A 21,622-nucleotide genomic window follows, 5' to 3' on the forward strand; every position below is an offset into this window, starting at 1 on the left:
CACCCTCAGCGGTTTCAGGACGGCCGGGTGCAGAGAGAGTTGGGCCCAATGTTATCCTATGAGGGATAGGGGGGCCTTGGTTGGTGGCTGCTGTCTGGCAAGCCACGCGGCTGTGGGAGCTGGGCTCCTGGTCACTTACTCAGGGCATGTGGGGAAGTAGGTTAGAGTAGAGAGGGCACTGCCAGGGCCACTCGGGCGGCTGGGTGCAGGGTGCTTTTGGGCCTTAGGGCGCTCAATGGAAATCAATGGGAATGTTCCGGTTTGGAAAGAGGCTGCAGGCTCGGGGACGAGGATGTTTCAGGTGCCACCACCACTTCGAGAGGTAAGTTGGGTAGTTGTAGGTTAGGTGGGTACCCCGGGATTGGGCACAGGGGGTCGCAGGGCGCCGGGTGCAGGGGTGCCTTTTGACGTCGGGAATCTTACCCTCTGGTTGATCGCGGCTGGGGTGGCACTTGGTTCTGAGGCTGCAGGCTTCTTCCGGGATGTCGAGGGGGGTCCTTGGGTGCCGGACTCGGGGTCACAGTCGCCGTGGGGTCGTCCTCGGGGTCTTTGTCCACTCCGGCACTGGCCAGGCTTGGCTGGTGCAGAGTGTGTTGGGTCCGCGGTCCCGGGCTGGTGCCAGGGATAGCAAGTAGGTTTCTTGAGTAGAGCCTCTACTCGTGGGAGTCCCAGGGGCTTAGAGCTAAAGGGTAGCCAGGTCCTCCGGGGTTGGTGAGGTTGCTGGCCACGTGGGATGCCGCGCTGGTGCAGGTTCGAGAGTCGACAGGCCGGTAGGGCTGGGGCCAAAGCAGTTGGTGTCTTCTTCTCTTTTTAGCAGCTGCAGGGCAGGTCTTTGTTCTTCTTGCTCTTCTTGTCGTTTTTCTATCTGGAATCTGGGGAAGGAAGGTTCAGGGGGCCCCTAAATACTAGATTTAGGGGCGTTACAGGTAGGTGAAGGCCAGGGACCAATGGGTCCTTGTCCTGGGGTGGGTACACCCCCTATCCTGCCTCTCTCCTGTGGGAGGGGGGCAGTAGCCTAATCCTGATAGGGTAGGGCCTCCCATCTTCAAGATGGCGAGAGCCCGGAGATGTGCTTCACCTCGCCTCCCCCACCTGAGGGGTGGGGTGGGCAGGCTGGCACATCCCCTGTCCTTGTATGGGGTTTCCGGCCAAGCTTCCCGCCAGAGTGGGGGGTTGCAGTGGCCTGGGGAAACTCCAACTGGCGGCATGCCTTTGAAGCTTCCCTTTGCTCATCCTGGGGGAGGAGATTTCTCACCTCACCCAGGATGTGCATTGTTGCAGGCCCGGGAGAGCAGGGGCTCTCCCACCCAGGGGTCCAGCAACGTGTCTGCTGTGTGGCAGCCTGGGCAGCCTCAGAGCAGACGTGGATTGCAAGTTAGCTGTAAGGGGGCATCTTCTAAGATGCCCTCTGGGGTGCTTAGTACATTAAATCCCACACTGGCATCAGTGTGGGTTCAATGTGCTGAGAAGTTTGATACCAAACTTCCCAGGCTTCAGTGTTGCCAGTATGGTGCTGTGGAGCTCGTGTTTGACAAGCTCTCAGCACCATGTATCCTTAAATAACAGCACTGCACTTACAGTGCCCAGGAATGGACCCGGGTACTGTAGGGGCACAGGGCTCCTGCTCCTGTGCCCACACCATAGGCGTAATGCACCCAGCTAGAGGGGTGGCTGGCATATGCCTTGGCAGTGTAGGTGATGGGCATGGTACACAGTGATGTGTGCCATGTCGACTCTTTGTTTTGTCCTGCACCCAGACACTCAGCCTGCAAGGGCAGTGTGTGTGTGTAAGGGTACAGGGCCTCTGAGGGTGGCACAATGAGTGCTGCAGCCCTTAGAGGCCTTCCCTGGTCACAAGGCCCTGGGTACCTAGGGTACCATTTACTAGGGGCTGACATGTGGCTAGGGTTTGCCAATTTGGAGTTTGTGTGGTTTAAGGAAGGAACATAGGCCCTGGGCACCTGATTGGCAGGAACCCAGGGTACACTCAATCGAAGTACATTCAGCAATTTAGCAAAAAGTGGGGGCATACCATGCAAGAAAGATGGCACTTTCTCACACAACCCCCCCCCAAACGAAAGGTGATGAGACTAACCTTGTCCTATGGAGTCTTCATTGTCTAAGTGGAAGAACCTGGAAAGTCCATCTGCATTGGCATGGGCAGTCCCTGGTCTGTGTTCCACTTCAAAGTCCATTCCCTGTAGGGAGATGGACCACCTCAGTAGTTTTGGATTTTCCCCTTTCATCTGCATTAGCCATCTGAGAGGTCTGTGGTCAGTTTGAACTAGGAAGTGAGTGCCAAACAAGTATGGCCTCAGCTTTTTCAGGGACCAAACCACAGCAAAGGCCTCCCTCTCAATGGCACTCCAACGCTGCTCTCTAGGGAGTAGTCTTCTGCTTATAAAAGCAACAGGTTGGTCTTGGCCTTCATCATTGGTCTGGGATAGGACCGCTCCTATCCCTAGCTCAGAGGCATCAGTCTGCACTATGAACTGCTTGGCATAATCTGGAGCTTTTAGAATTGGTGCTGAGCACATTGCTTCTTTTAGGGTGTCAAAAGCCTTTTGACAACTAACTGTCCAGTTAACTTTCTTGGGCATTTTCTTGGAGGTGAGTTCTGTGAGGGGGGTCACAATGGACCCATACCCCTTCACAAACCTCCTGTAGTACCCAGTCAAGCCAAGGAATGCCCTGACTTGGGTCTGGGTTGTTGGAGCTATCCAGTCCATGATGGCCTGGATTTTGGGTTGTAAGGGCTGTACCTGGCCTCCACCTACAAGGTGGCCCAAGTACACCACAGTGCCCTGCCCTATCTGGCATTTGGATGCCTTGATAGTGAGACCTGCACTCTGCAGAGCCTCTAAAACCTTCCCAAGGTGGATCAGGTGATCCTGCCAGGTGGAGCTAAAGACAGCAATATCATCAAGATAAGCTGCACTAAAGGACTCCAACCCAGCCAGGACATGGTTCACCAACCTCTGGAAGGTGGCAGGGGCATTCTTTAACCCAAAGGGCATCACAGTAAACTGATAATGCCCATCAGGGGTGGAGAATGCCGTCTTTTCTTTTGCTCCTGGGGCCATGCCAATCTGCCAGTACCCTGCAGTTAAGTCAAAGGTACTGAGAAATTTGGCAGCCCCCAATTTATCTATCAGTTCATCTGCTCTTGGGATAGGGTGAGCATCTGTCTTGGTGACAGAGTTGAGCCCTCTATAGTCCACACAGAACCTCATCTCTCTCTTTTCACCCTGTTGATGAGGTTTGGGGACCAGAACCACTGGGCTAGCCCAGGGGCTCTCTGAAGGCTCAATGACCCCTAACTCCAGCATCTTGCTGACCTCAGCTTTGATGCTTTCCTTGACTTGATCTGACTGTCGATAGATTTTGTTCTTGACAGGTGCACTGTCACCAGTGTCCACATCATGGGTACACCAGCTTGTCAGACCAGGGGTCAGGGAAAAGAGGCTAGCATATTGTTGCAAGACTTGCTTGCAGTCAGTCTGCTGTTGGGCAGAGAGGGTGTCTGAGAAAATCACACCATCTACTGACCCATCTTTTGGGCTGTAGGATAGGAGGTCAGGGAGTGGCTCACTCTCTGCTTCCTGTTCTTCATCAGTCACCATCAGCATGGTGATGTCAGCCCTATCATTGTAGAGTTTAAGGCGGTTCACATGGATGACCCTTTTGGGTGTCCTGCTAGTGCCCAGGTCAACTAGATAGGTGACCTCACTCTTTCTCTCTAGGATAGGGTAAGGGCCACTCCATTTGTCTTGGAGAGCCCTTGGTGCCACTGGCTCCAAAACCCACACCTGTTGCCCTGGTTGAAATTCAACCAGTGCAGCTTTTTGGTCATACCAGTGCTTCTGGAGCTCCTGGCTGGCCTCAAGGTTCTTGGATGCTTTTTCCATATACTCAGCCATTCTGGACCTTAGGCCAAGCACATAGTCCACTATGTCCTGTTTGGGTTCTTGAAGAGGCCTCTCCCAGCCCTCCTTTACAAGACACAGTGGTCCCCTTACAGGATGACCAAACAGAAGTTCAAAGGGTGAGAAACCTACTCCCTTCTGTGGCACTTCCCTGTAGGCGAAAAGCAAGCATGGTAATAGGACATCCCACCTCCTTTTGAGTTTCTCAGGGAGTCCCATGATCATACCTTTCAATGTCTTGTTGAACCTCTCAACAAGGCCATTGGTTTGTGGGTGGTAGGGTGTAGTAAACTTGTACTGCACTCCACACTCTTTCCACATGTGTGTTAGGTAAGCAGACATGAAGTTGGAACCTCTGTCTGAAACCACCTCCTTAGGAAAACCCACCCTGGTGAAGACACCCAGGAGGGCCTTGGCTACTGCAGGAGCTGTAGTAGTCCTAAGTGGAATTGCTTCAGGGTACCTAGTAGCATGATCCACTACTACTAGAATGAATTTGTTCCCTGAGGCTGTGGGAGGTTCGAGTGGACCCACAATGTCCACGCCTACCCTTTCAAAGGGGACCCCCACCACTGGTAGTGGAATGAGGGGGGCCTTTGGGTGGCCACCTGTCTTGCCACTGGCCTGACAGGTAACACAGGAGCTGACAAACTCCTTCACCTTTTGGTGCATCTGGGGCCAGTAAAAGTGACTCACTAACCTTTCCCAAGTTTTGGATTGCCCCAGATGTCCAGCTAGGGGGATGTCATGAGCCAAAGTTAGGAGGAACTCTCTGTACTTCTGTGGCACTACCACCCTCCTGGTGGCTCCAGGAGTGGGGTCTCTTGCCTCAGCCTACAGTAATCCCTCTTCCCAATAAGCTCTGTGGGTACCACTGACATCTCCCCTGGCTTCTGAAGCAGCTTGTTGTCTCAGGCTTTCAAGAGTGGGACAGTCTCGCTGACCCTGGCACAGCTCTTCCCTAGAGGGTCCCCCTGGGCCCAAGAGTTCAACCTGGTAAGGGTCAAGCTCCATGGACTCAGTTCCCTCAGAGGTATCTACATCCTCTCCAGGGGGAGAGGGGTTCTGAGTGTTGGGCTGTACAGAAGCTGGTCCCCCAGTCTTCTTGTCCTTCCTCTTGGTTGGTTGGGCCATTATTCCAGGCTCCAAACCTACTTTTTCACCCTTCCTCTTGCTCTGTGCTCTGGTTTGCACACACACCAATTCAGGGATGCCCAGCATGGCTGCATGGGCCTTTAACTCAACCTCAGCCCAGGCTGAGGTTTCCAGATCATTTCCAAGCAGACATGCAGCTGGCAACTTTGGAGAGACCACTACCTGTTTCAGGCCAGTAACCCCCCCCCCCCCAGCCTAATGTTACCATGGCCATGGGATGACTAGTGGTGACACTGTCAGCGTTGGTGACTGGGTAAGACTTCCCAATCAAGTATTGCTCAGGGGAAACCAGTGTGTCTTTCACCATAGTGACACTGGCACCTGTATCCCTCAGAGCTTCTACCCTAGTTCCATTCACCCAGGGGTACTGTAAGTATTTCTTCAAGTTGGGGGGCCACACAGCCACAGTGGCAAACTCCACTTCTCCCAAGGAGACTAAACTTGCTTCAGTGTGTTCCCAGATTTGCTCAGGGTACACCTCTGATCCCATTTGTATACTTGCTGCCCCAGGAGTGGCTGTACTGGGTGCCTTAGGGGCTTTGTTTTGGGGGCAAGATACAGTTAGGTGTCCCTGCTTCTTACAGGTATTACAAAAGGCCTTTAAGGGATCAAAGTTCTTCCCCCTATATGGTTGGGGCACATAGGGAGTAGTTTGGGTCCCACCCACCTGAACAGGTTTTTGGGGCCCTTTGGAAGACTCAGACTTTTTATCTTGGGGATTCTCACCACCTTTCCCCTGGCTGCATGGGCCTTTAACTCAACCTCAGCCCAGGCTGAGGTTTCCAGATCATTTCCAAGCAGACATGCAGCTGGCAACTTTGGAGAGACCACTACCTGTTTCAGGCCAGTAACCCCCCCCCAGCCTAATGTTACCATGGCCATGGGATGACTAGTGGTGACACTGTCAGCGTTGGTGACTGGGTAAGACTTCCCAATCAAGTATTGCTCAGGGGAAACCAGTGTGTCTTTCACCATAGTGACACTGGCACCTGTATCCCTCAGAGCTTCTACCCTAGTTCCATTCACCCAGGGGTACTGTAAGAATTTCTTCAAGTTGGGGGGCCACACAGCCACAGTGGCAAACTCCACTTCTCCCAAGGAGACTAAACTTGCTTCAGTGTGTTCCCAGATTTGCTCAGGGTACACCTCTGATCCCATTTGTATACTTGCTGCCCCAGGAGTGGCTGTACTGGGTGCCTTAGGGGCTTTGTTTTGGGGGCAAGATACAGTTAGGTGTCCCTGCTTCTTACAGGTATTACAAAAGGCCTTTAAGGGATCAAAGTTCTTCCCCCTATATGGTTGGGGCACATAGGGAGTAGTTTGGGTCCCACCCACCTGAACAGGTTTTTGGGGCCCTTTGGAAGACTCAGACTTTTTATCTTGGGGATTCTCACCACCTTTCCCCTGGGGAGGTTTTGTGACCACCTTCTTTTGGTCACCCCCAGTGGTTGTCTTGGTCACCCTAGTCTTGACCCAGTGGTCCGCCTTCTTTCCCAATTCTTGGGGAGAAATTAGACCTAGGTCTACCAAATGCTGATGCAACTTTTCATTTGTGCAGTTACTCAAAATATGTTCCTTCATGAATAAATTGTACAATCCAGTAAAATCCTGCACACCATGTCCAGCTAACCAACCATCCAGTGTCTTCACTGAGAAATCTACAAAATCAATCCAGGACTGGGTCTGGGTTTTGTGAGCCCCCCTGAACCTAATTCTATACTCCTCAGTGGTGAATCCAAATCCCTCAATCAGAGCTTTCTTCATGAGGTCATAGGATCCTGCTTCTGGCCCAGAGAGGGTCAGAAGCCTGTCCCTGCAGTTACCAGAGAACAGTTCCCACAGGAGTGCCCCCCAGAGAGGTTTCTTTACTTTCCTGATATCACAAGCCCTCTCAAAGGCTGTGAACCATTTGGTGATATCATCACCTTCCTCAAATTTAGGGACAATCCCTTTGGGGATTTTAAGGTCAGAAGTTTCCTCCCTATCCTTGTTTTTATTATTGCTGCCACCATTGATGGGTGCTAAACCCATCTCTCTCCTTTCCTTTTCTAGAGCCAGCAGCCTGGACTCTAGATCTATTCTTTTGGCCAGCCTCACAAGGCTGTCCTCTTCACTGGGGGGTCCCCCAGTGTTGTCTCTGGGACCAGAGCCACCTGTGTGGTCTCTAGGTGCCCAGATGCTATGTCTTGAGTTGGAGGGTATGGGTGCCATCTCCTCCCTAGGGAATAGTATGGGGAGGTTGCTGTCCTCCTCCCCTGTTTCCCTTTCCTCATCTGACTGGCCATCACCATGTTCAGATGGGTGGTCTTTAGCATACTCAGCCAGGAGCTCCTGGAGCCCTTGTTTGGATGGATGCTGACCCATTTGTAAATTTTTGAGTTTACATAAGGACCTCAATTCCTTGAAAGACAAGTGTAAGTAAGGTGTGAGGTCGAGCTCCTCCACCAGGTCCATGTTATTATTATCACTAATAGCTGGGTTTGTTTGAGACATTCTAACCTGACAGTTCTAACCCTCTACCCTGACTATAGTGACTTTTATTTTTCTAACATTCTAATGGGACTTAAGCAAGGCCCTAGCAAGACTTTTAGTAATTTTGGAAAAACCAATCAGAATTCTAAAGGCAATTTTTAAGAGTTCTGTCGTGTGATCAGATGGTAACCAAGTAGTCCAACAAATGCAAGTTTGTATCCCACCGCTGATCCACCAATGTGAGAAAGTGGCTCTGTATATACTGTTCCCTAATAGGTACAGGGTGTACAGAGTCCACAGTCCCCCAGAGGCTGATAGAGGTCAAAGTTAGGTATGACCTTACTCTCAAAAGTGGTAGCTTGGTCGAGCAGTAAGGCAGTACCAGAGGACAGTGTAAAGCATTTATTGTACACACTCAGTCAGCAAATGGTTTCACACACTCAATAACTGAACTCTAGGCCAATGATTTGTATATATAAAATATATGCTTGTTTTATTTTTAGAACCACAAGGGGATAAAAATATACTTTCTCAGAATGAGTGGTTGAATATAAATACTTTTGTTTCAAGCAATAAATTTGTAAAACAGTCACAGTTGGTTGCAATAAACAATCCTATTTCCTAAACATAACAATGCATTGAGCTCAATGGTAAATTCAGGTTATTTGTAATAAATTACTTTTCAGATTACTTTTGGAATTCCAGGTCTGGATCCTAGAACCAGCCTGGGGTCAGTATTCAGAATCAAGTGAGGAAAGTCGACTTAATAACTGTAAGGATTTTTAGATAATATTTAGCTATTTCAAAAGTTAGCACTTAGAAAATATTTCACAGAAAACATTCAATGGATCTCTATGGCAAGAAATTCAAATTGCAGGTAGAGTACTTTATCGTTACTTTAGTAATCCAGGACTGGGTGCCTAGACCCAGGACTGGGGTCCTTATCAAAAGCAGGTAAGTAATTTCGTTTGCAGAAATGGTACGATTTTAAAAGAATATTTCAAATTTGCAAAAGTAGACACTTAGAAGAAATTTCACAGAAAAGCAGACAATGGTTTCCTATGGGAGAAAAATGTGTTAGAAGTAAGTATAGTTGTGAACACTTTTCAGAGTCAGGGCTGGGCACCAAGATCCAGCACTGGGAGCTCACCTAGGAGCAGGTGAGTAAATTCGTTTTTGTCACTTGGCTGATTTTTGGTGAATTTTTGCAGTTTTGAAAAGTTCACACTTAGAAGATTTTTGAAGAAAAAGCCAGTCAATGTTACCCTATGAGGAAAATGAAGTTAGCGGTTTAAGGGTAAGTACTCGACTGGTAATGTTGAAATTCCGGGCATGGACTCAGGGGTCCCCCAGTGTCAGGTAAGCACAGTTGGTTCACCCTCAGCGGTTTCAGGACGGCCGGGTGCAGAGAGAGTTGTGCCCAATGTTATCCTATGAGGGATAGGGGGGCCTTGGTTGGTGGCTGCTGTCTGGCAAGCCACGCGGCTGTGGGAGCTGGGCTCCTGGTCACTTACTCAGGGCATGTGGGGAAGTAGGTTAGAGTAGAGAGGGCACTGCCAGGGCCACTCGGGCGGCTGGGTGCAGGGTGCTTTTGGGCCTTAGGGCGCTCAATGGAAATCAATGGGAATGTTCCGGTTTGGAAAGAGGCTGCAGGCTCGGGGACGAGGATGTTTCAGGTGCCACCACCACTTCGAGAGGTAAGTTGGGTAGTTGTAGGTTAGGTGGGTACCCCGGGATTGGGCACAGGGGGTCGCAGGGCGCCGGGTGCAGGGGTGCCTTTTGACGTCGGGAATCTTACCCTCTGGTTGATCGCGGCTGGGGTGGCACTTGGTTCTGAGGCTGCAGGCTTCTTCCGGGATGTCGAGGGGGGTCCTTGGGTGCCGGACTCGGGGTCACAGTCGCCGTGGGGTCGTCCTCAGGGTCTTTGTCCACTCCGGCACTGGCCAGGCTTGGCTGGTGCAGAGTGTGTTGGGTCCGCGGTCCCGGGCTGGTGCCAGGGATAGCAAGTAGGTTTCTTGAGTAGAGCCTCTACTCGTGGGAGTCCCAGGGGCTTAGAGCTAAAGGGTAGCCAGGTCCTCCGGGGTTGATGAGGTTGCTGGCCACGTGGGATGCCGCGCTGGTGCAGGTTCGAGAGTCGACAGGCCGGTAGGGCTGGGGCCAAAGCAGTTGGTGTCTTCTTCTCTTTTTAGCAGCTGCAGGGCAGGTCTTTGTTCTTCTTGCTCTTCTTGTCGTTTTTCTATCTGGAATCTGGGGAAGGAAGGTTCAGGGGGCCCCTAAATACTAGATTTAGGGGCGTTACAGGTAGGTGAAGGCCAGGGACCAATGGGTCCTTGTCCTGGGGTGGGTACACCCCCTATCCTGCCTCTCTCCTGTGGGAGGGGGGCAGTAGCCTAATCCTGATAGGGTAGGGCCTCCCATCTTCAAGATGGCGAGAGCCCGGAGATGTGCTTCACCTCGCCTCCCCCACCTGAGGGGTGGGGTGGGCAGGCTGGCACATCCCCTGTCCTTGTATGGGGTTTCCGGCCAAGCTTCCCGCCAGAGTGGGGGGTTGCAGTGGCCTGGGGAAACTCCAACTGGCGGCATGCCTTTGAAGCTTCCCTTTGCTCATCCTGGGGGAGGAGATTTCTCACCTCACCCAGGATGTGCATTGTTGCAGGCCCGGGAGAGCAGGGGCTCTCCCACCCAGGGGTCCAGCAACGTGTCTGCTGTGTGGCAGCCTGGGCAGCCTCAGAGCAGACGTGGATTGCAAGTTAGCTGTAAGGGGGCATCTTCTAAGATGCCCTCTGGGGTGCTTAGTACATTAAATCCCACACTGGCATCAGTGTGGGTTCAATGTGCTGAGAAGTTTGATACCAAACTTCCCAGGCTTCAGTGTTGCCAGTATGGTGCTGTGGAGCTCGTGTTTGACAAGCTCTCAGCACCATGTATCCTTAAATGACAGCACTGCACTTACAGTGCCCAGGAATGGACCCGGGTACTGTAGGGGCACAGGGCTCCTGCTCCTGTGCCCACACCATAGGCGTAATGCACCCAGCTAGAGGGGTGGCTGGCATATGCCTTGGCAGTGTAGGTGATGGGCATGGTACACAGTGATGTGTGCCATGTCGACTCTTTGTTTTGTCCTGCACCCAGACACTCAGCCTGCAAGGGCAGTGTGTGTGTGTAAGGGTACAGGGCCTCTGAGGGTGGCACAATGAGTGCTGCAGCCCTTAGAGGCCTTCCCTGGTCACAAGGCCCTGGGTACCTAGGGTACCATTTACTAGGGGCTGACATGTGGCTAGGGTTTGCCAATTTGGAGTTTGTGTGGTTTAAGGAAGGAACATAGGCCCTGGGCACCTGATTGGCAGGAACCCAGGGTACACTCAATCGAAGTACATTCAGCAATTTAGCAAAAAGTGGGGGCATACCATGCAAGAAAGATGGCACTTTCTCACATGATGCCAGTGTGGTAATTAATGAAAAATGCGCTCAGAGGGCATCTTAGTGATGCCCCCTGAAAAACGATCCTAAGTCTATTGTCCTGGCTGAGTGGCTACTCGCCAGCTGTCACTACCAGACATTTTTCTGGACCCCTAGGTCGAGAACCTGCCGCTCTCTGGGACCTAAAACAGTGCACATCCTGGGACGAGGTGCCAACCCTCCTTCCCCAGGATGGGGAGGGTCCACGAAGGGGGAGCTTCAAAGGCTTGCCGCCTTTGTGAGCTACCCCAGCCATTTGCTGCTTCCAGCAACTGGCCCCCTCTGGTTCTGATCCCCACTTTGGGCAGGAGAATCGGTGGGAAAACCGAGGGAGGCAGGGAGGTGTGCCCACCTTTGCCAACCCCACCCCTCAGGTGGGAGAGGCAAGGTGAAGCACAACTCTCAGTCCCCGCCATCTTGCAGATGGGGGGACCCAATCCAACCAACCAGAGAGAGGCATATATCCACTTCCCACTGGAGGGTGGCATAATAGGAGGTGTACCCACCGCAAGTGAAGGACCCATTGGTCCCAACCTTTACTTACCTGTAACGCCCCTAATCTAGTATTTAGGGGCAACTCTGACCCTTGCCTCCTCGGGCAAGAACCGACCAGAAGAAGAGATTATGAAGGACCGCGGAAGCCGTGCTGAACTAAGAGGAGGTGGACGCCTAATGACTTGGCCTCAGCCCCACCGGCCTGTCTGCATCTCAAACCTGCTCCAGCGACATCCCAGTGTGTCCTGCAGCCACCAGCCCTGGCCAAATCCGCGAGCCTGCACCATTCTGCACCCGACGCCCACAGCCTGAGTTTGAGTAGCCCAACACCATGAGGAGGTCTCCCCGGTGATCCTGACCTGATATCGGGTGATCTCTGACCTGCCTCGAATTTCCAATCAACGCCTGTAGCCTCTGTCTGAAGGACGCAAATAAAGGCACACTGCACCCAGCCGCCCCTGCGCTGTTGTGGGTACACTTTGGGTGCGAACTCAGATCCCCATTTGCCCTGAGCCTAACACCAGGAGCTTTGCTCCCACAACCTTAAAATCTGCTCGTGAGCAGCCACCAACCAGAGGCCCCCTATCCTCCATTGGAAAACATTGGGCCTCTGTACTCTGCTGCCCTAGTGCCGCTGATGGTGCTAGGACAGTGCATCCTAGACCCTGGGTGAACCCTGGTTCCAACCCCAGAAAACCAAACTCCCAAACCCAAGTACTTAATTTGAAACCGATAACCTCATTCCTCCCATAGAATTACTTTCACAAGAAAGCAGTCCATGCAGCCCCAAGTGTGAAGTTGGTTTTGTCTGGGAACTTGAAAAACTGCAAATATCTAAAAACTGCTTTACTTACCTTTTCTCTAGGAAATGTCCCAGTGTGTTATCTAGGCATATCACACTGAGTAGAAAAAGTAATCCGTAAAGTAGTGTGAAAAGTAATCAAAACTAATTTAACAGTATTTTCCACTGTATCCAAAGTATTTACTAACCTGTAACAAAGTCATTTTTCATTCAGCTTGTTTGTGTTGTTCAACCTGCCTTGAAAAGTACCATTTACACTTACCTGTGCCAGGCTTGCTTGGTTCTAGAAAATAAACATACCTAAATAATATTTTTGTACAATCAAATTGGTCTGAGTTCTGTCTTTGAATGTTTGACATCATTTCTTGCCTGAATCTGTACAACAAATGGTTAACACTACCCTCTGATAAAGGCTTACTGCTCACCCACACTACCACAAATAGAGAGTAAGGTGCTATCTACTTTTACCTCTGCCTATCTTTCGGGTTCCACTGGACTCTGTGCACACTATACCTAATTTTGGTATAGTATATACAGACCCAGCTGCGTACATGTACCACTTGCAGTTTCTGGATGGAAGCCATGGGAGATCCCAGATAAAAAGAATTCCCATAGTCCAGGCTGGAAGAGATTAACGCCTGGACTACTACCTGCCTTGCAGTCTGAGGGACCAGCGTCAAAATCTTGTGTACCATCCGCATCAGACCAAAGCAGCTGGCTGATGTTTTAATGGCCTGTGCGGGCTGCCATCATCAATGAATCATCAAACCACATGCCCAAACTTTTTATAGTTGGCTTATTAGCCAGGGAGACCCAAGCGAGCTGGCCACTTCAGATCGTATTGGACGGGGGATTTATTGCTAAGTATCATTAATTCAGTTTTGGCTACATTGAGCTTAAGACTGGATTGATTCATCCAGCTGGCTATTTGTTCCCAGCATGCCGGTTCTGGTGGCTCAAGTGGACTAATGCATCCACTGCAGGGTCCTGTGTTCGACCTTATAGTCACAAGTTAAAATCTCGGCGGGTCCACTCAGCCTTTCATCCATTTTAGCTCGATAAAATGAACGTGCGCTTTACAAAATGCATACGTTATGTTCCCAAATTAACTGGGGGCGAGTCGTAACCAGGTGTAAGTGAAAGCACCAGTTGGGTGTTCATCCGCGTAGGAGACTATGGACATCCCAATAGGAGCTGCAGTATCCGCCAGTGGCTGAAGATAGATGTTGGGCTGAGGTTGGACCCCTGCGGGACCCCACAAGTGACAGGCAAGATATTCAAGGTGCAGCCCTGGTCAAAGCCTTGTAATGTTATCTTATTTAGAAAATAACCAACCCAGTCCAAGACTTTCCTTGTAACACTAGCTTTACCAACCCTGTGCAATAGTATAGAATGGTCAACCGTGTCGAAGGACTCACTAAGGCCCAAAAGGACGATGGAGACCATGCCCCAGATTAGCCTCTTCCACCACCAGTAAAAGGGCAGTCTCAGTACTATGTCTTGGGCAGAAGCCAGTCTGTGTTTGATACAAGCAAGAGTTGGCCTCCAGAAAGTCAGAGAGACACCTGTTGATATGTTTTTGAGCCACCTTACGTAAAAGCGGAATAGGGCGGAAGTTTTCCAGGCAGGCAGGGTCAAGGTTAGGTTTTTTCAGGGAGGCTTTAACCATCGCACATTTCCAAGACTTGGGAACAGACCCAGTTTCCAGCAACAGGTTGGTTCAGTTTGAGCAAAATAGGGAGGATAGTTTCCTGTTCTTGAGCAATGATCCTGGGGGAAGCCTGATCAAGGGGAGAGCCTGATTCTAACTTACTGAAAAGAGCCGTCTGCTCTTCCATTGTAATGGGAGGGAATTGGGACAGGATGGAGGAACAACTATTTCCTCTATTAATGTTAGGAATCGAGATAGTGCTTCTACAGTCCTTTTCAAAAGATTGGAAAATAACCAACATTTTTTAATTAAAGAAGGAAGCAAAGACAATGCATCTTTCAGTTGATCGTTCAGAAAGAGGTGTGCTGGAAGAAGGGTCTAGCAACATTTTAGTAATTTTAAATATTTCTCATGGGGTATTGCTAGCCTTATTAATCCTTATTTCAAAATAAAACGCCTGGGCAGTGCGGATTTCAGAGTGATGAACTAACTTTCTCCATATATATATTCCTTTTTTTGGTTCTGCAAAATCTTTCCTCCATTCCTGTCTGCCACAATTTTTTTTTTCAAGTTTTGAGGTGGGGGAATACCACGGTGCAGACTTACTGTTAGATTTTTCATTTCTTATCTGCTTGGTGATATTTTGGGCGGTACAAAAGGGGGTGGTGATGGACTGAGCATCAGAACCAATCAAACACTCACACCCAGTCAACAGATCTGGGTTTGATCCGTCACCGTTCTTTAGCCCACTCTGCCACCCCAGTTCAGACATGGCCACATGCAAATCAGTCTGACCCTGTGCCTCATGGGAACAGTCCAGCCCGAACTGCCAAGCCATGCCTTCCCTGGACCGGAAACAAGCTTGGTTTGGCAGTTCGGGCTGGACTGTTCCCATGAGGCACAGGGTCATACTGATTTGCATATGGCCATGTCTGAACTGGAGTGGTGGAGTGAGCTAAAGAATGATGATAGATTAAACCCAGATCAGTTGACTGGGGGTGAGTGTTTGATTGTCTCTAACGCTCCGTCCATCATCCCCCTTTGGTATCGCTTTGTTCGCCCTAAGTTGGCAGGGTATGCCCAGATGTGGGTCCCTTGCTCACTTTGCACTGGATTCAAGATAGCCTGGCTGACGAGGGTTATGAACCTGAAACCGGTCCCAGGATGCTTGTTTCCAGTCCAGGGAAGACATGGCTTGGCAGTTCGGGCTGGACTGTTCCCATGAGGCACAGGGTCATACTGATTTGCATATGGCCATGTCTGAACTGGAGTGGTGGAGTGAGCTAAAGAATGATGATAGATTAAACCCAGATCAGTTGACTGGGGGTGAGTGTTTGATTTGCTCTAACGCTCCGTCCATCATCCCCTTTGGTATCGTGGTGATATTTTGGGTCAGCCAGTTTGTGATCTTATGATTATCCAGTGGACCATGGGCCACCCAGGGTAAGGATTGATTCAGTGAACACTTCCAGCTTTCCCAGTTTAACTCGGACCATTGTCTATCAAACATGGCTGTACTCTTAATGGGAGCAACCAGCCGGGAATTGTTGGTAAATACCAGATCCAACAAATGACCCCCTATGTGGGTGGAGCACTGAACTCTTTGCTGTAATTGTAGGGCAGCTAGATCGTGCATAAAGCAGGAAGTTTGGGGGTCTTTAGAATCATTCAAGTGTGGATTTAAATCTCCCATGACCGTTAAGGGAGTATATTTTATGACCAAACTCGCTAGAACATCGGGGTTGATTGAATAAATGACTGGCTGGGCCTGGAAGGCGATATACTAAGCTTCTGACATTGTGGTAGTATGGAAAAAAGATAAAGAAAACACAACACTTTCACAATTGGAGAGTGAGGGGATCAATTCTACAGTTGAATGAATTTTTGTCTGGGGGTCAGCCTGAACTACATCCGGTCCGGATTCCTCATGAAGCCATGTTTCCGTGAGGAAAACTACATCCGGTTTGTAATCTTCTAGGAGAGAACGGATGTCCAGCTTATGACCTGGAAGGACCATGCAGTTGAGGAGAAGCACATTTTGTCGAGATTTAGGTGTGTGGAGTTCCCTACTTGTAGGATCAAAAGGAAACCTATAGGAGCAATACTTTAGAGTGCTGTCTGAACTAGACACATTTATTGAGTGGCTACAGTTAGCACGTGTTGTCCCTCTAGCTTTAAGTAGGAAGGCCCTGGAATATATTTGCTGGTGAGCGGTTAGAGTTGCAGGTTCCCTGGCCCCGGTCGTGCGTGGATGAGTTTGCCTTAGACGCACCTTCAGCACGCCAGCAGTGCCTCCATTGCATGCTCAAAGAAAACCTAAAAATCACTGCCTCATAGGTGCAACTGATCAGCAAACCCTCACAGTGCTGCAGCTTCTCTGATGCGCACCTGCTGCCCTGCCGTTTTTATGCCAGGCCGGGACTCCAACTACTAGAGCACCAACCAGAAAGTGTCCGCTCTATGGTTGGTTTGAAAAGTAAAATGCACAGTGCTTCAATTCCCCTCAGTGCTACCATTACTCTGTTCTTTCCCTAGCCGCCCCTAATTGCGAATTCCCACATCCTAGATGGTTACGAATAGCTATCTTGTGCTCATTCGTATCTTCACTGTTGGCTGCATCATCATGGTTGGCACAATTCGGTCCATCCACTATGCCTACAAAGACATCTAGATATGCTGTGTCATCTTTACATTCAAGAGTTGCAGCCCTTACCATCATTGGTTGCAAACAAGCTAAAGCAACAGTCTGCATCGTAGATTTGAGTTGTTAGAGAAGACCCTGTTGACTACAGAACTGTCTGCTGCTGCATCGTTGACAGATGTCATGTCACCTACAACATGGTCTGCTGGATACTGACATTTGAAATGCATGTTGCCTGCTGCATCAGAGACCGAGGTGTGCCCATAGGTCTGACACTGCCCCCCCCCCCCCCACCCCCACATACACACACGCACATTGTCGAGCCCTCCATCAGATCTAGCCGGCAGCCTGCCCCGCCAACGAACGAGTTCCTTTAAAGGTAACCGTTCCAGCAGGCCAAATGTGGTGCCTGTAGCTGACCCGCACTCCATCGCTCTCGACCATAGCTTTTCACTTTGGCCTGTTCTGGCACGACCAATAACCTTTGGTTCCCGCTTTGCACTTTTTGGTGCTAGACAACTCCTAAAAATTATATTTCTCTTTCCCCAATCCGATTTTTGCTTTTGGTGTCTATTTGCTCATTAAATTGCTAATTATCTGGTGCCTAAAAAGCAGAAGTGGGAATTTGTGTGTCTTACACCTGGTTACCTTGCCATAAGCAGACAGTCTTTTCTCCGAGAAGGTACATGTACAGTATCAACAGGTGAGCCAAATTCAGCATTAAATGAAAGATATGTGAAAGCTGGGTATGATCTAGCACAAACTGATATGCGAGAGCCAGCCTTATGGTTTAAACGAAATGCCATTGCAGGGATTTGCAAGCATGATTGCCTGGTATTTGTTATTTGGAATTCAGTAAATGTGTTAAATGTTTTTTTAGACCTGCTGTACTCGTACTCTTACAAAGTGTCTGAAGTTGTGAAGGAACCTAGGAAACGATATGGTGTAGGGTGTAACAGATTGAAGTAAATATTTCAGATTATAATGGAACAACATATTGGAATACGTTTTCTAGTTTATAATCAAAGTCCTTAAAATGTAGATTTTCATTTTTGTACAAATATATTTAGATTTCCATTTTGTCACTTTAAATTTATGACCTAAATGATGATTATTTAAATTGACAACTTAAATGAAGATCCGTAGTAGTGCTGAAATATTCTTGACCATTGACTTGTGCCCGCATGTAGTGAACCTAGTTTTGATTCTTTGAGTCTGGATTAGTGACTGATACTTTTGTGTCTAGGCTAGCGGGCGTGTGCCAGTGCTTGACAACCTGGTGGAACTAGTGTCAAGAGGTCATAGTATCCCAGTGCATTTGGATTCATTACCACGACTGGAGTCCCTGGTGTCAGAGGTCCAAGCTTGGAAAGAGAGTGCATCCAGTACATTCCTGACTCCGGACTTAAACTTCTCTTTACTGGAGGTGAGTCATTTTAATCTTTCTATGTATTAGTTGTTTGAAAGTACTCTATTTTGACATGGACACCCCCACTTTCGCCTGGTACATGTGATTTTGACTAGAAGTGCACTGTGTTCCTGTTAACCAGGTCACCAGTGCCAAATCTCTTTCCCAAAACAGGACAATGGTTCTCCCGATTGGCAATGCCTTTAGCACCCTCTAGAAGTCCCTATTAAATAGTACCCCTGGTGCCTAAGACCTTGGGTACAAACGAGTGTCCCCCAAGTGCTGTAGCACAGTGTCACTCTCAGGGACCTGTCACCAAACTCATACAGGGCTGCTATCGTAGGCTGCATGTTTTGATGCAGACAAAAATGAAAACATGACCTGACACACATTCCCGTGTGCCAGGTCCCCTGACACTGAATGTATTACTTCAAATCAAATTTTATTGCTATAGACCTCGTCAGATATCCACAATATCAAAAAATATAATGTATACAGGAAGTGTCGTTCATAGATTAAACCGCTCTAAAATAGTGGTGAACAAGTTTTTAAAAATTTAAATACTTTATAACATAAAAATTCATCTGGGGGGCTCTTAATAATTCAATCAGATCCATAATTCTAGAGATATTCTATTTAATGCAAATAGGTTTTATAAAACAGCTATGTGCTTCAACCAGGAGTTTGTTAGGGCAAACAAACCGTACGTGTTCCAAATCTTGAATACCTCCTCCTCCTCATAGATCACAGAGGCCAGCTTTATCCAGTGTGCCACCCCAGTTTTCAGTTAATTCTTTTAGTGGGAGTGTCCTCAATCGCAACATCAAAATACGACGGCTAACCGTATGATCCAATGAAAATCTCAGATATTTTGAACTCACTTTATATTGTACTCTAGCTAAAAATGGCTTATAGTGGGATAGCTGTAAACAGTAAGCCTCATCAGTATCAAAGCTCAATCTTGGGGTGGAATTTTTTAGGAAAAGCATCAAGAGTATTGGGGACCAAGATTGCAGGAGTTTAATAGAACATTGGAAGTATTCCAAAGCATTCTCTAGGTTTTCTTTAAAAGTATTTTCCCTGGATCAGCCTTAAAAGTATCCTGACGTAAGAGCGCGCTCAATGAGTGTGAGAAAGTGGCTCTGTTCCCAAATAGGTTCAGTGTGTACAGAGTCCACAGTACCCAGAGGTTTGGCAGAGGCTAACGTTAGATAAAACCTTACTCTCTAAAGTGGTAGTTTGGTCGAGTAGTAAGGCAGTATCAGAGGACCATGTTAAGCATTTGATGTACACACTCAGTCTGTTTTATTTCTAGAACCAAGCAAGCCTGGCACAGGTAAGCATGTAAATACTTTTCAGCTACAAGATGCTGTTGTTGAATACTTTCAAAAGATAGTAGGACTTTGTACCAATTCGAGTTTACAGGGGTTGCAATGCAATGCACAAACTTAGTAGACTCAGTACATAGGAATCAATAGGCTTTTTGAGTAAAAATGCAGTTAATTACTTTTCGGATTACTTTTTCTAACACAGTGCTGGATCCTAGATTCAGCACTCGGGCATTTCCTGAAAACGGTTGAGTAAATACGTTTTAGTTAGAGGTACGATTTTTAAAGAATATTATTGTATTTCAAAAGTTGACACTTCGAAACTTTTTTGCATAGAATCACCAGTGTTATCCTATGGGAGGAAATTAACTTTGCAGGTAAGTTACTTTAACATTACTTTTCTTTCTCAGTGCAGGATACCTAGATTCAGCACTGGGACATTTCCTGCAAACAGTTGAGAAAATGCGTTTCGGTTATTCGGGTGATTTTTTTTTTTTTTTTTTTTTTTTTTTTAGGAATATTCTGTTTTCAAAAGTCGACACTTGGAAACATTTTGGGAGAAAAAGTGCCAATGTTATTCTATGAGGAAAAAGAGGTTACCGGTTTCCAGGTAGGTAATCGGTCTTTTGAGTTAGGGTTCTGGGGTAAAACTCAGGGGTCCCCCAGGGTCAGTGATGCACTGCTGTTGCACCCCCGGTGGCACTAGGGTGGCTGGGTGCAGAGTGTTGAGGCCCAATGTTATCCTATGGCGGATAGGGGGGCAAGCAGGCCACGGGGCTGTGGGAGCAAAGCTCCTAGGGTTAAGCTCAGGGCAAGTTGGGGACTAAAGTAGCACCGAAGGTGCACCCTCAGCGACACTACGGCGGCCGGGTGCAGGGTGCTGTTTTGAGGTCGGGTGCCCTGTTGATTTCAATCGCGATTCTCTGGGACAAAGAAACACTTCAGGCTCGGGGACGAGGATCTTCCAGGAGCGACCACCACTTCGAGGGGTAAGTTGGGATGTTGAGGGTTGGTTAGGCACTGTTGGTTTGGGCACACAAGGCCGTGGGGCGTCGGGTGCAGGGGTGTCTTGCGACGTCCTGGTAGGGGGGGGGGGGATCCTCTGGATTGAGGCTGCAGGCGTTAGGAGGCTTGAGGCAGGTCAGGGATCGCTGGATCTCGGGTCAGGATCTCCAGGGGGATCTCCTCGTGGTGTATTTTCACTCTATCTCGGGCCGGGTTCGGCAGGTGCAGATGGGGGCTGGATTCGCGGTTCCTGGCTGGCACTAGGAGCTGCAGTTTAAACACGTCCGGTGTTCACGGGAGAAACAGTCTGGAAAGTGAAGGCAGGCAGGTCCTCCGGGGTTTGTGAGGTTGCTGTCTGCTGGACACGCTGGGATTTCGCAGGTTCGAGGGGAGACAGCCTTGTAGGGCTGGGGCCATGTCAGTGGGCGTCGTCCTCTTGTTAGCTCTGCACGGCTCTTCGTCCTTCTTCTTATCTTCTTTTCTTGTTGTTGCTGGTTCTGAGGAAGGAAGGTTCAGGGTGCCCCTAAATACTAAATGTAGGTGTGTTACAAGTAGGTAAAGGACAGGGACAAATGGGTTCCTTCCCTGGGGTGGGTACACCCCCTATTCTGCCTCTCTTCTCTCTCCAGTGGAAGGGGGGCAGGATCCTGTCCCTGGTTGGCTGGGTCCCCCCTCCCCCCCTCATCTTCAAGATGGCGGGGACTCTAGGTTATGCTTCACCTCGCCTCCCCCACCTTAGGGGTGGAGTTGGCAGAGGTGGGCACACCTCTCTTCCTCACTTGTTTTTCCCGCAGCTTCTCCTGCCCAAAGTGGGGGGGTAGAACCAGTGGGGACCAGTTGCTGAAAGCAGCAAATGGTCTGGAGAGGCTCACAAAGGCGGCATGCCTTTTGAAGCTTCTCCTTCGTGAACCCTGCCCATCCTGGGGGAGGAGGCTTGGCACCTCGTCCCAGGATGTGCATTGTTTCAGGCCTCCGAGAGCAGCAAGCTATCGACCCAGGGGTCCAGAAACATGTCTGGGGTGGCAGCCTAAGCAGCCACTCAGTCAGGTCACTGGAAGTTGCTCGAGTTTCAGGGGGCATCTCCAAGATGCCCTCTGTCGTGCATTTTACATTAAATCCCACACTGGCATAAGTGGGGGTATAATGTGCTGAGAAGTTTGATGCCAATCTTCCCAGTGTTTAGTGTAGCCATTATGGTGCTGTGGAGTTCGTAATGACAAACTCCCAGCACCATATACTCTTAATGGCAGCACTGCACTTACAGTGCCCAGGAATGGACT

The 21,622-nt window shown here is 49.2% G+C and overlaps 1 protein-coding gene across 6 annotated transcripts in view; it reads left to right on the forward strand.

The window, feature by feature from the left end:
- KDM5B (lysine demethylase 5B) overlaps positions 1-21,622 on the forward strand; it is an 897,967-nt gene that overhangs the window by 630,190 nt on the left and 246,155 nt on the right. For all 6 annotated transcript variants that reach the window (XM_085600396.1, XM_085600377.1, XM_085600387.1 and 3 more), the window contains one exon: positions 17,848-18,027. In XM_085600396.1, coding sequence (XP_085456522.1) covers positions 17,848-18,027 — 180 coding nt within the window. The remainder of the gene's footprint in view (positions 1-17,847; positions 18,028-21,622) is intronic.

The sequence above is a fragment of the Triturus cristatus genome, chromosome 1_2 (assembly GCF_964204655.1).
Source record: "Triturus cristatus chromosome 1_2, aTriCri1.1, whole genome shotgun sequence".
NCBI lineage: Eukaryota > Metazoa > Chordata > Amphibia > Caudata > Salamandridae > Triturus > Triturus cristatus.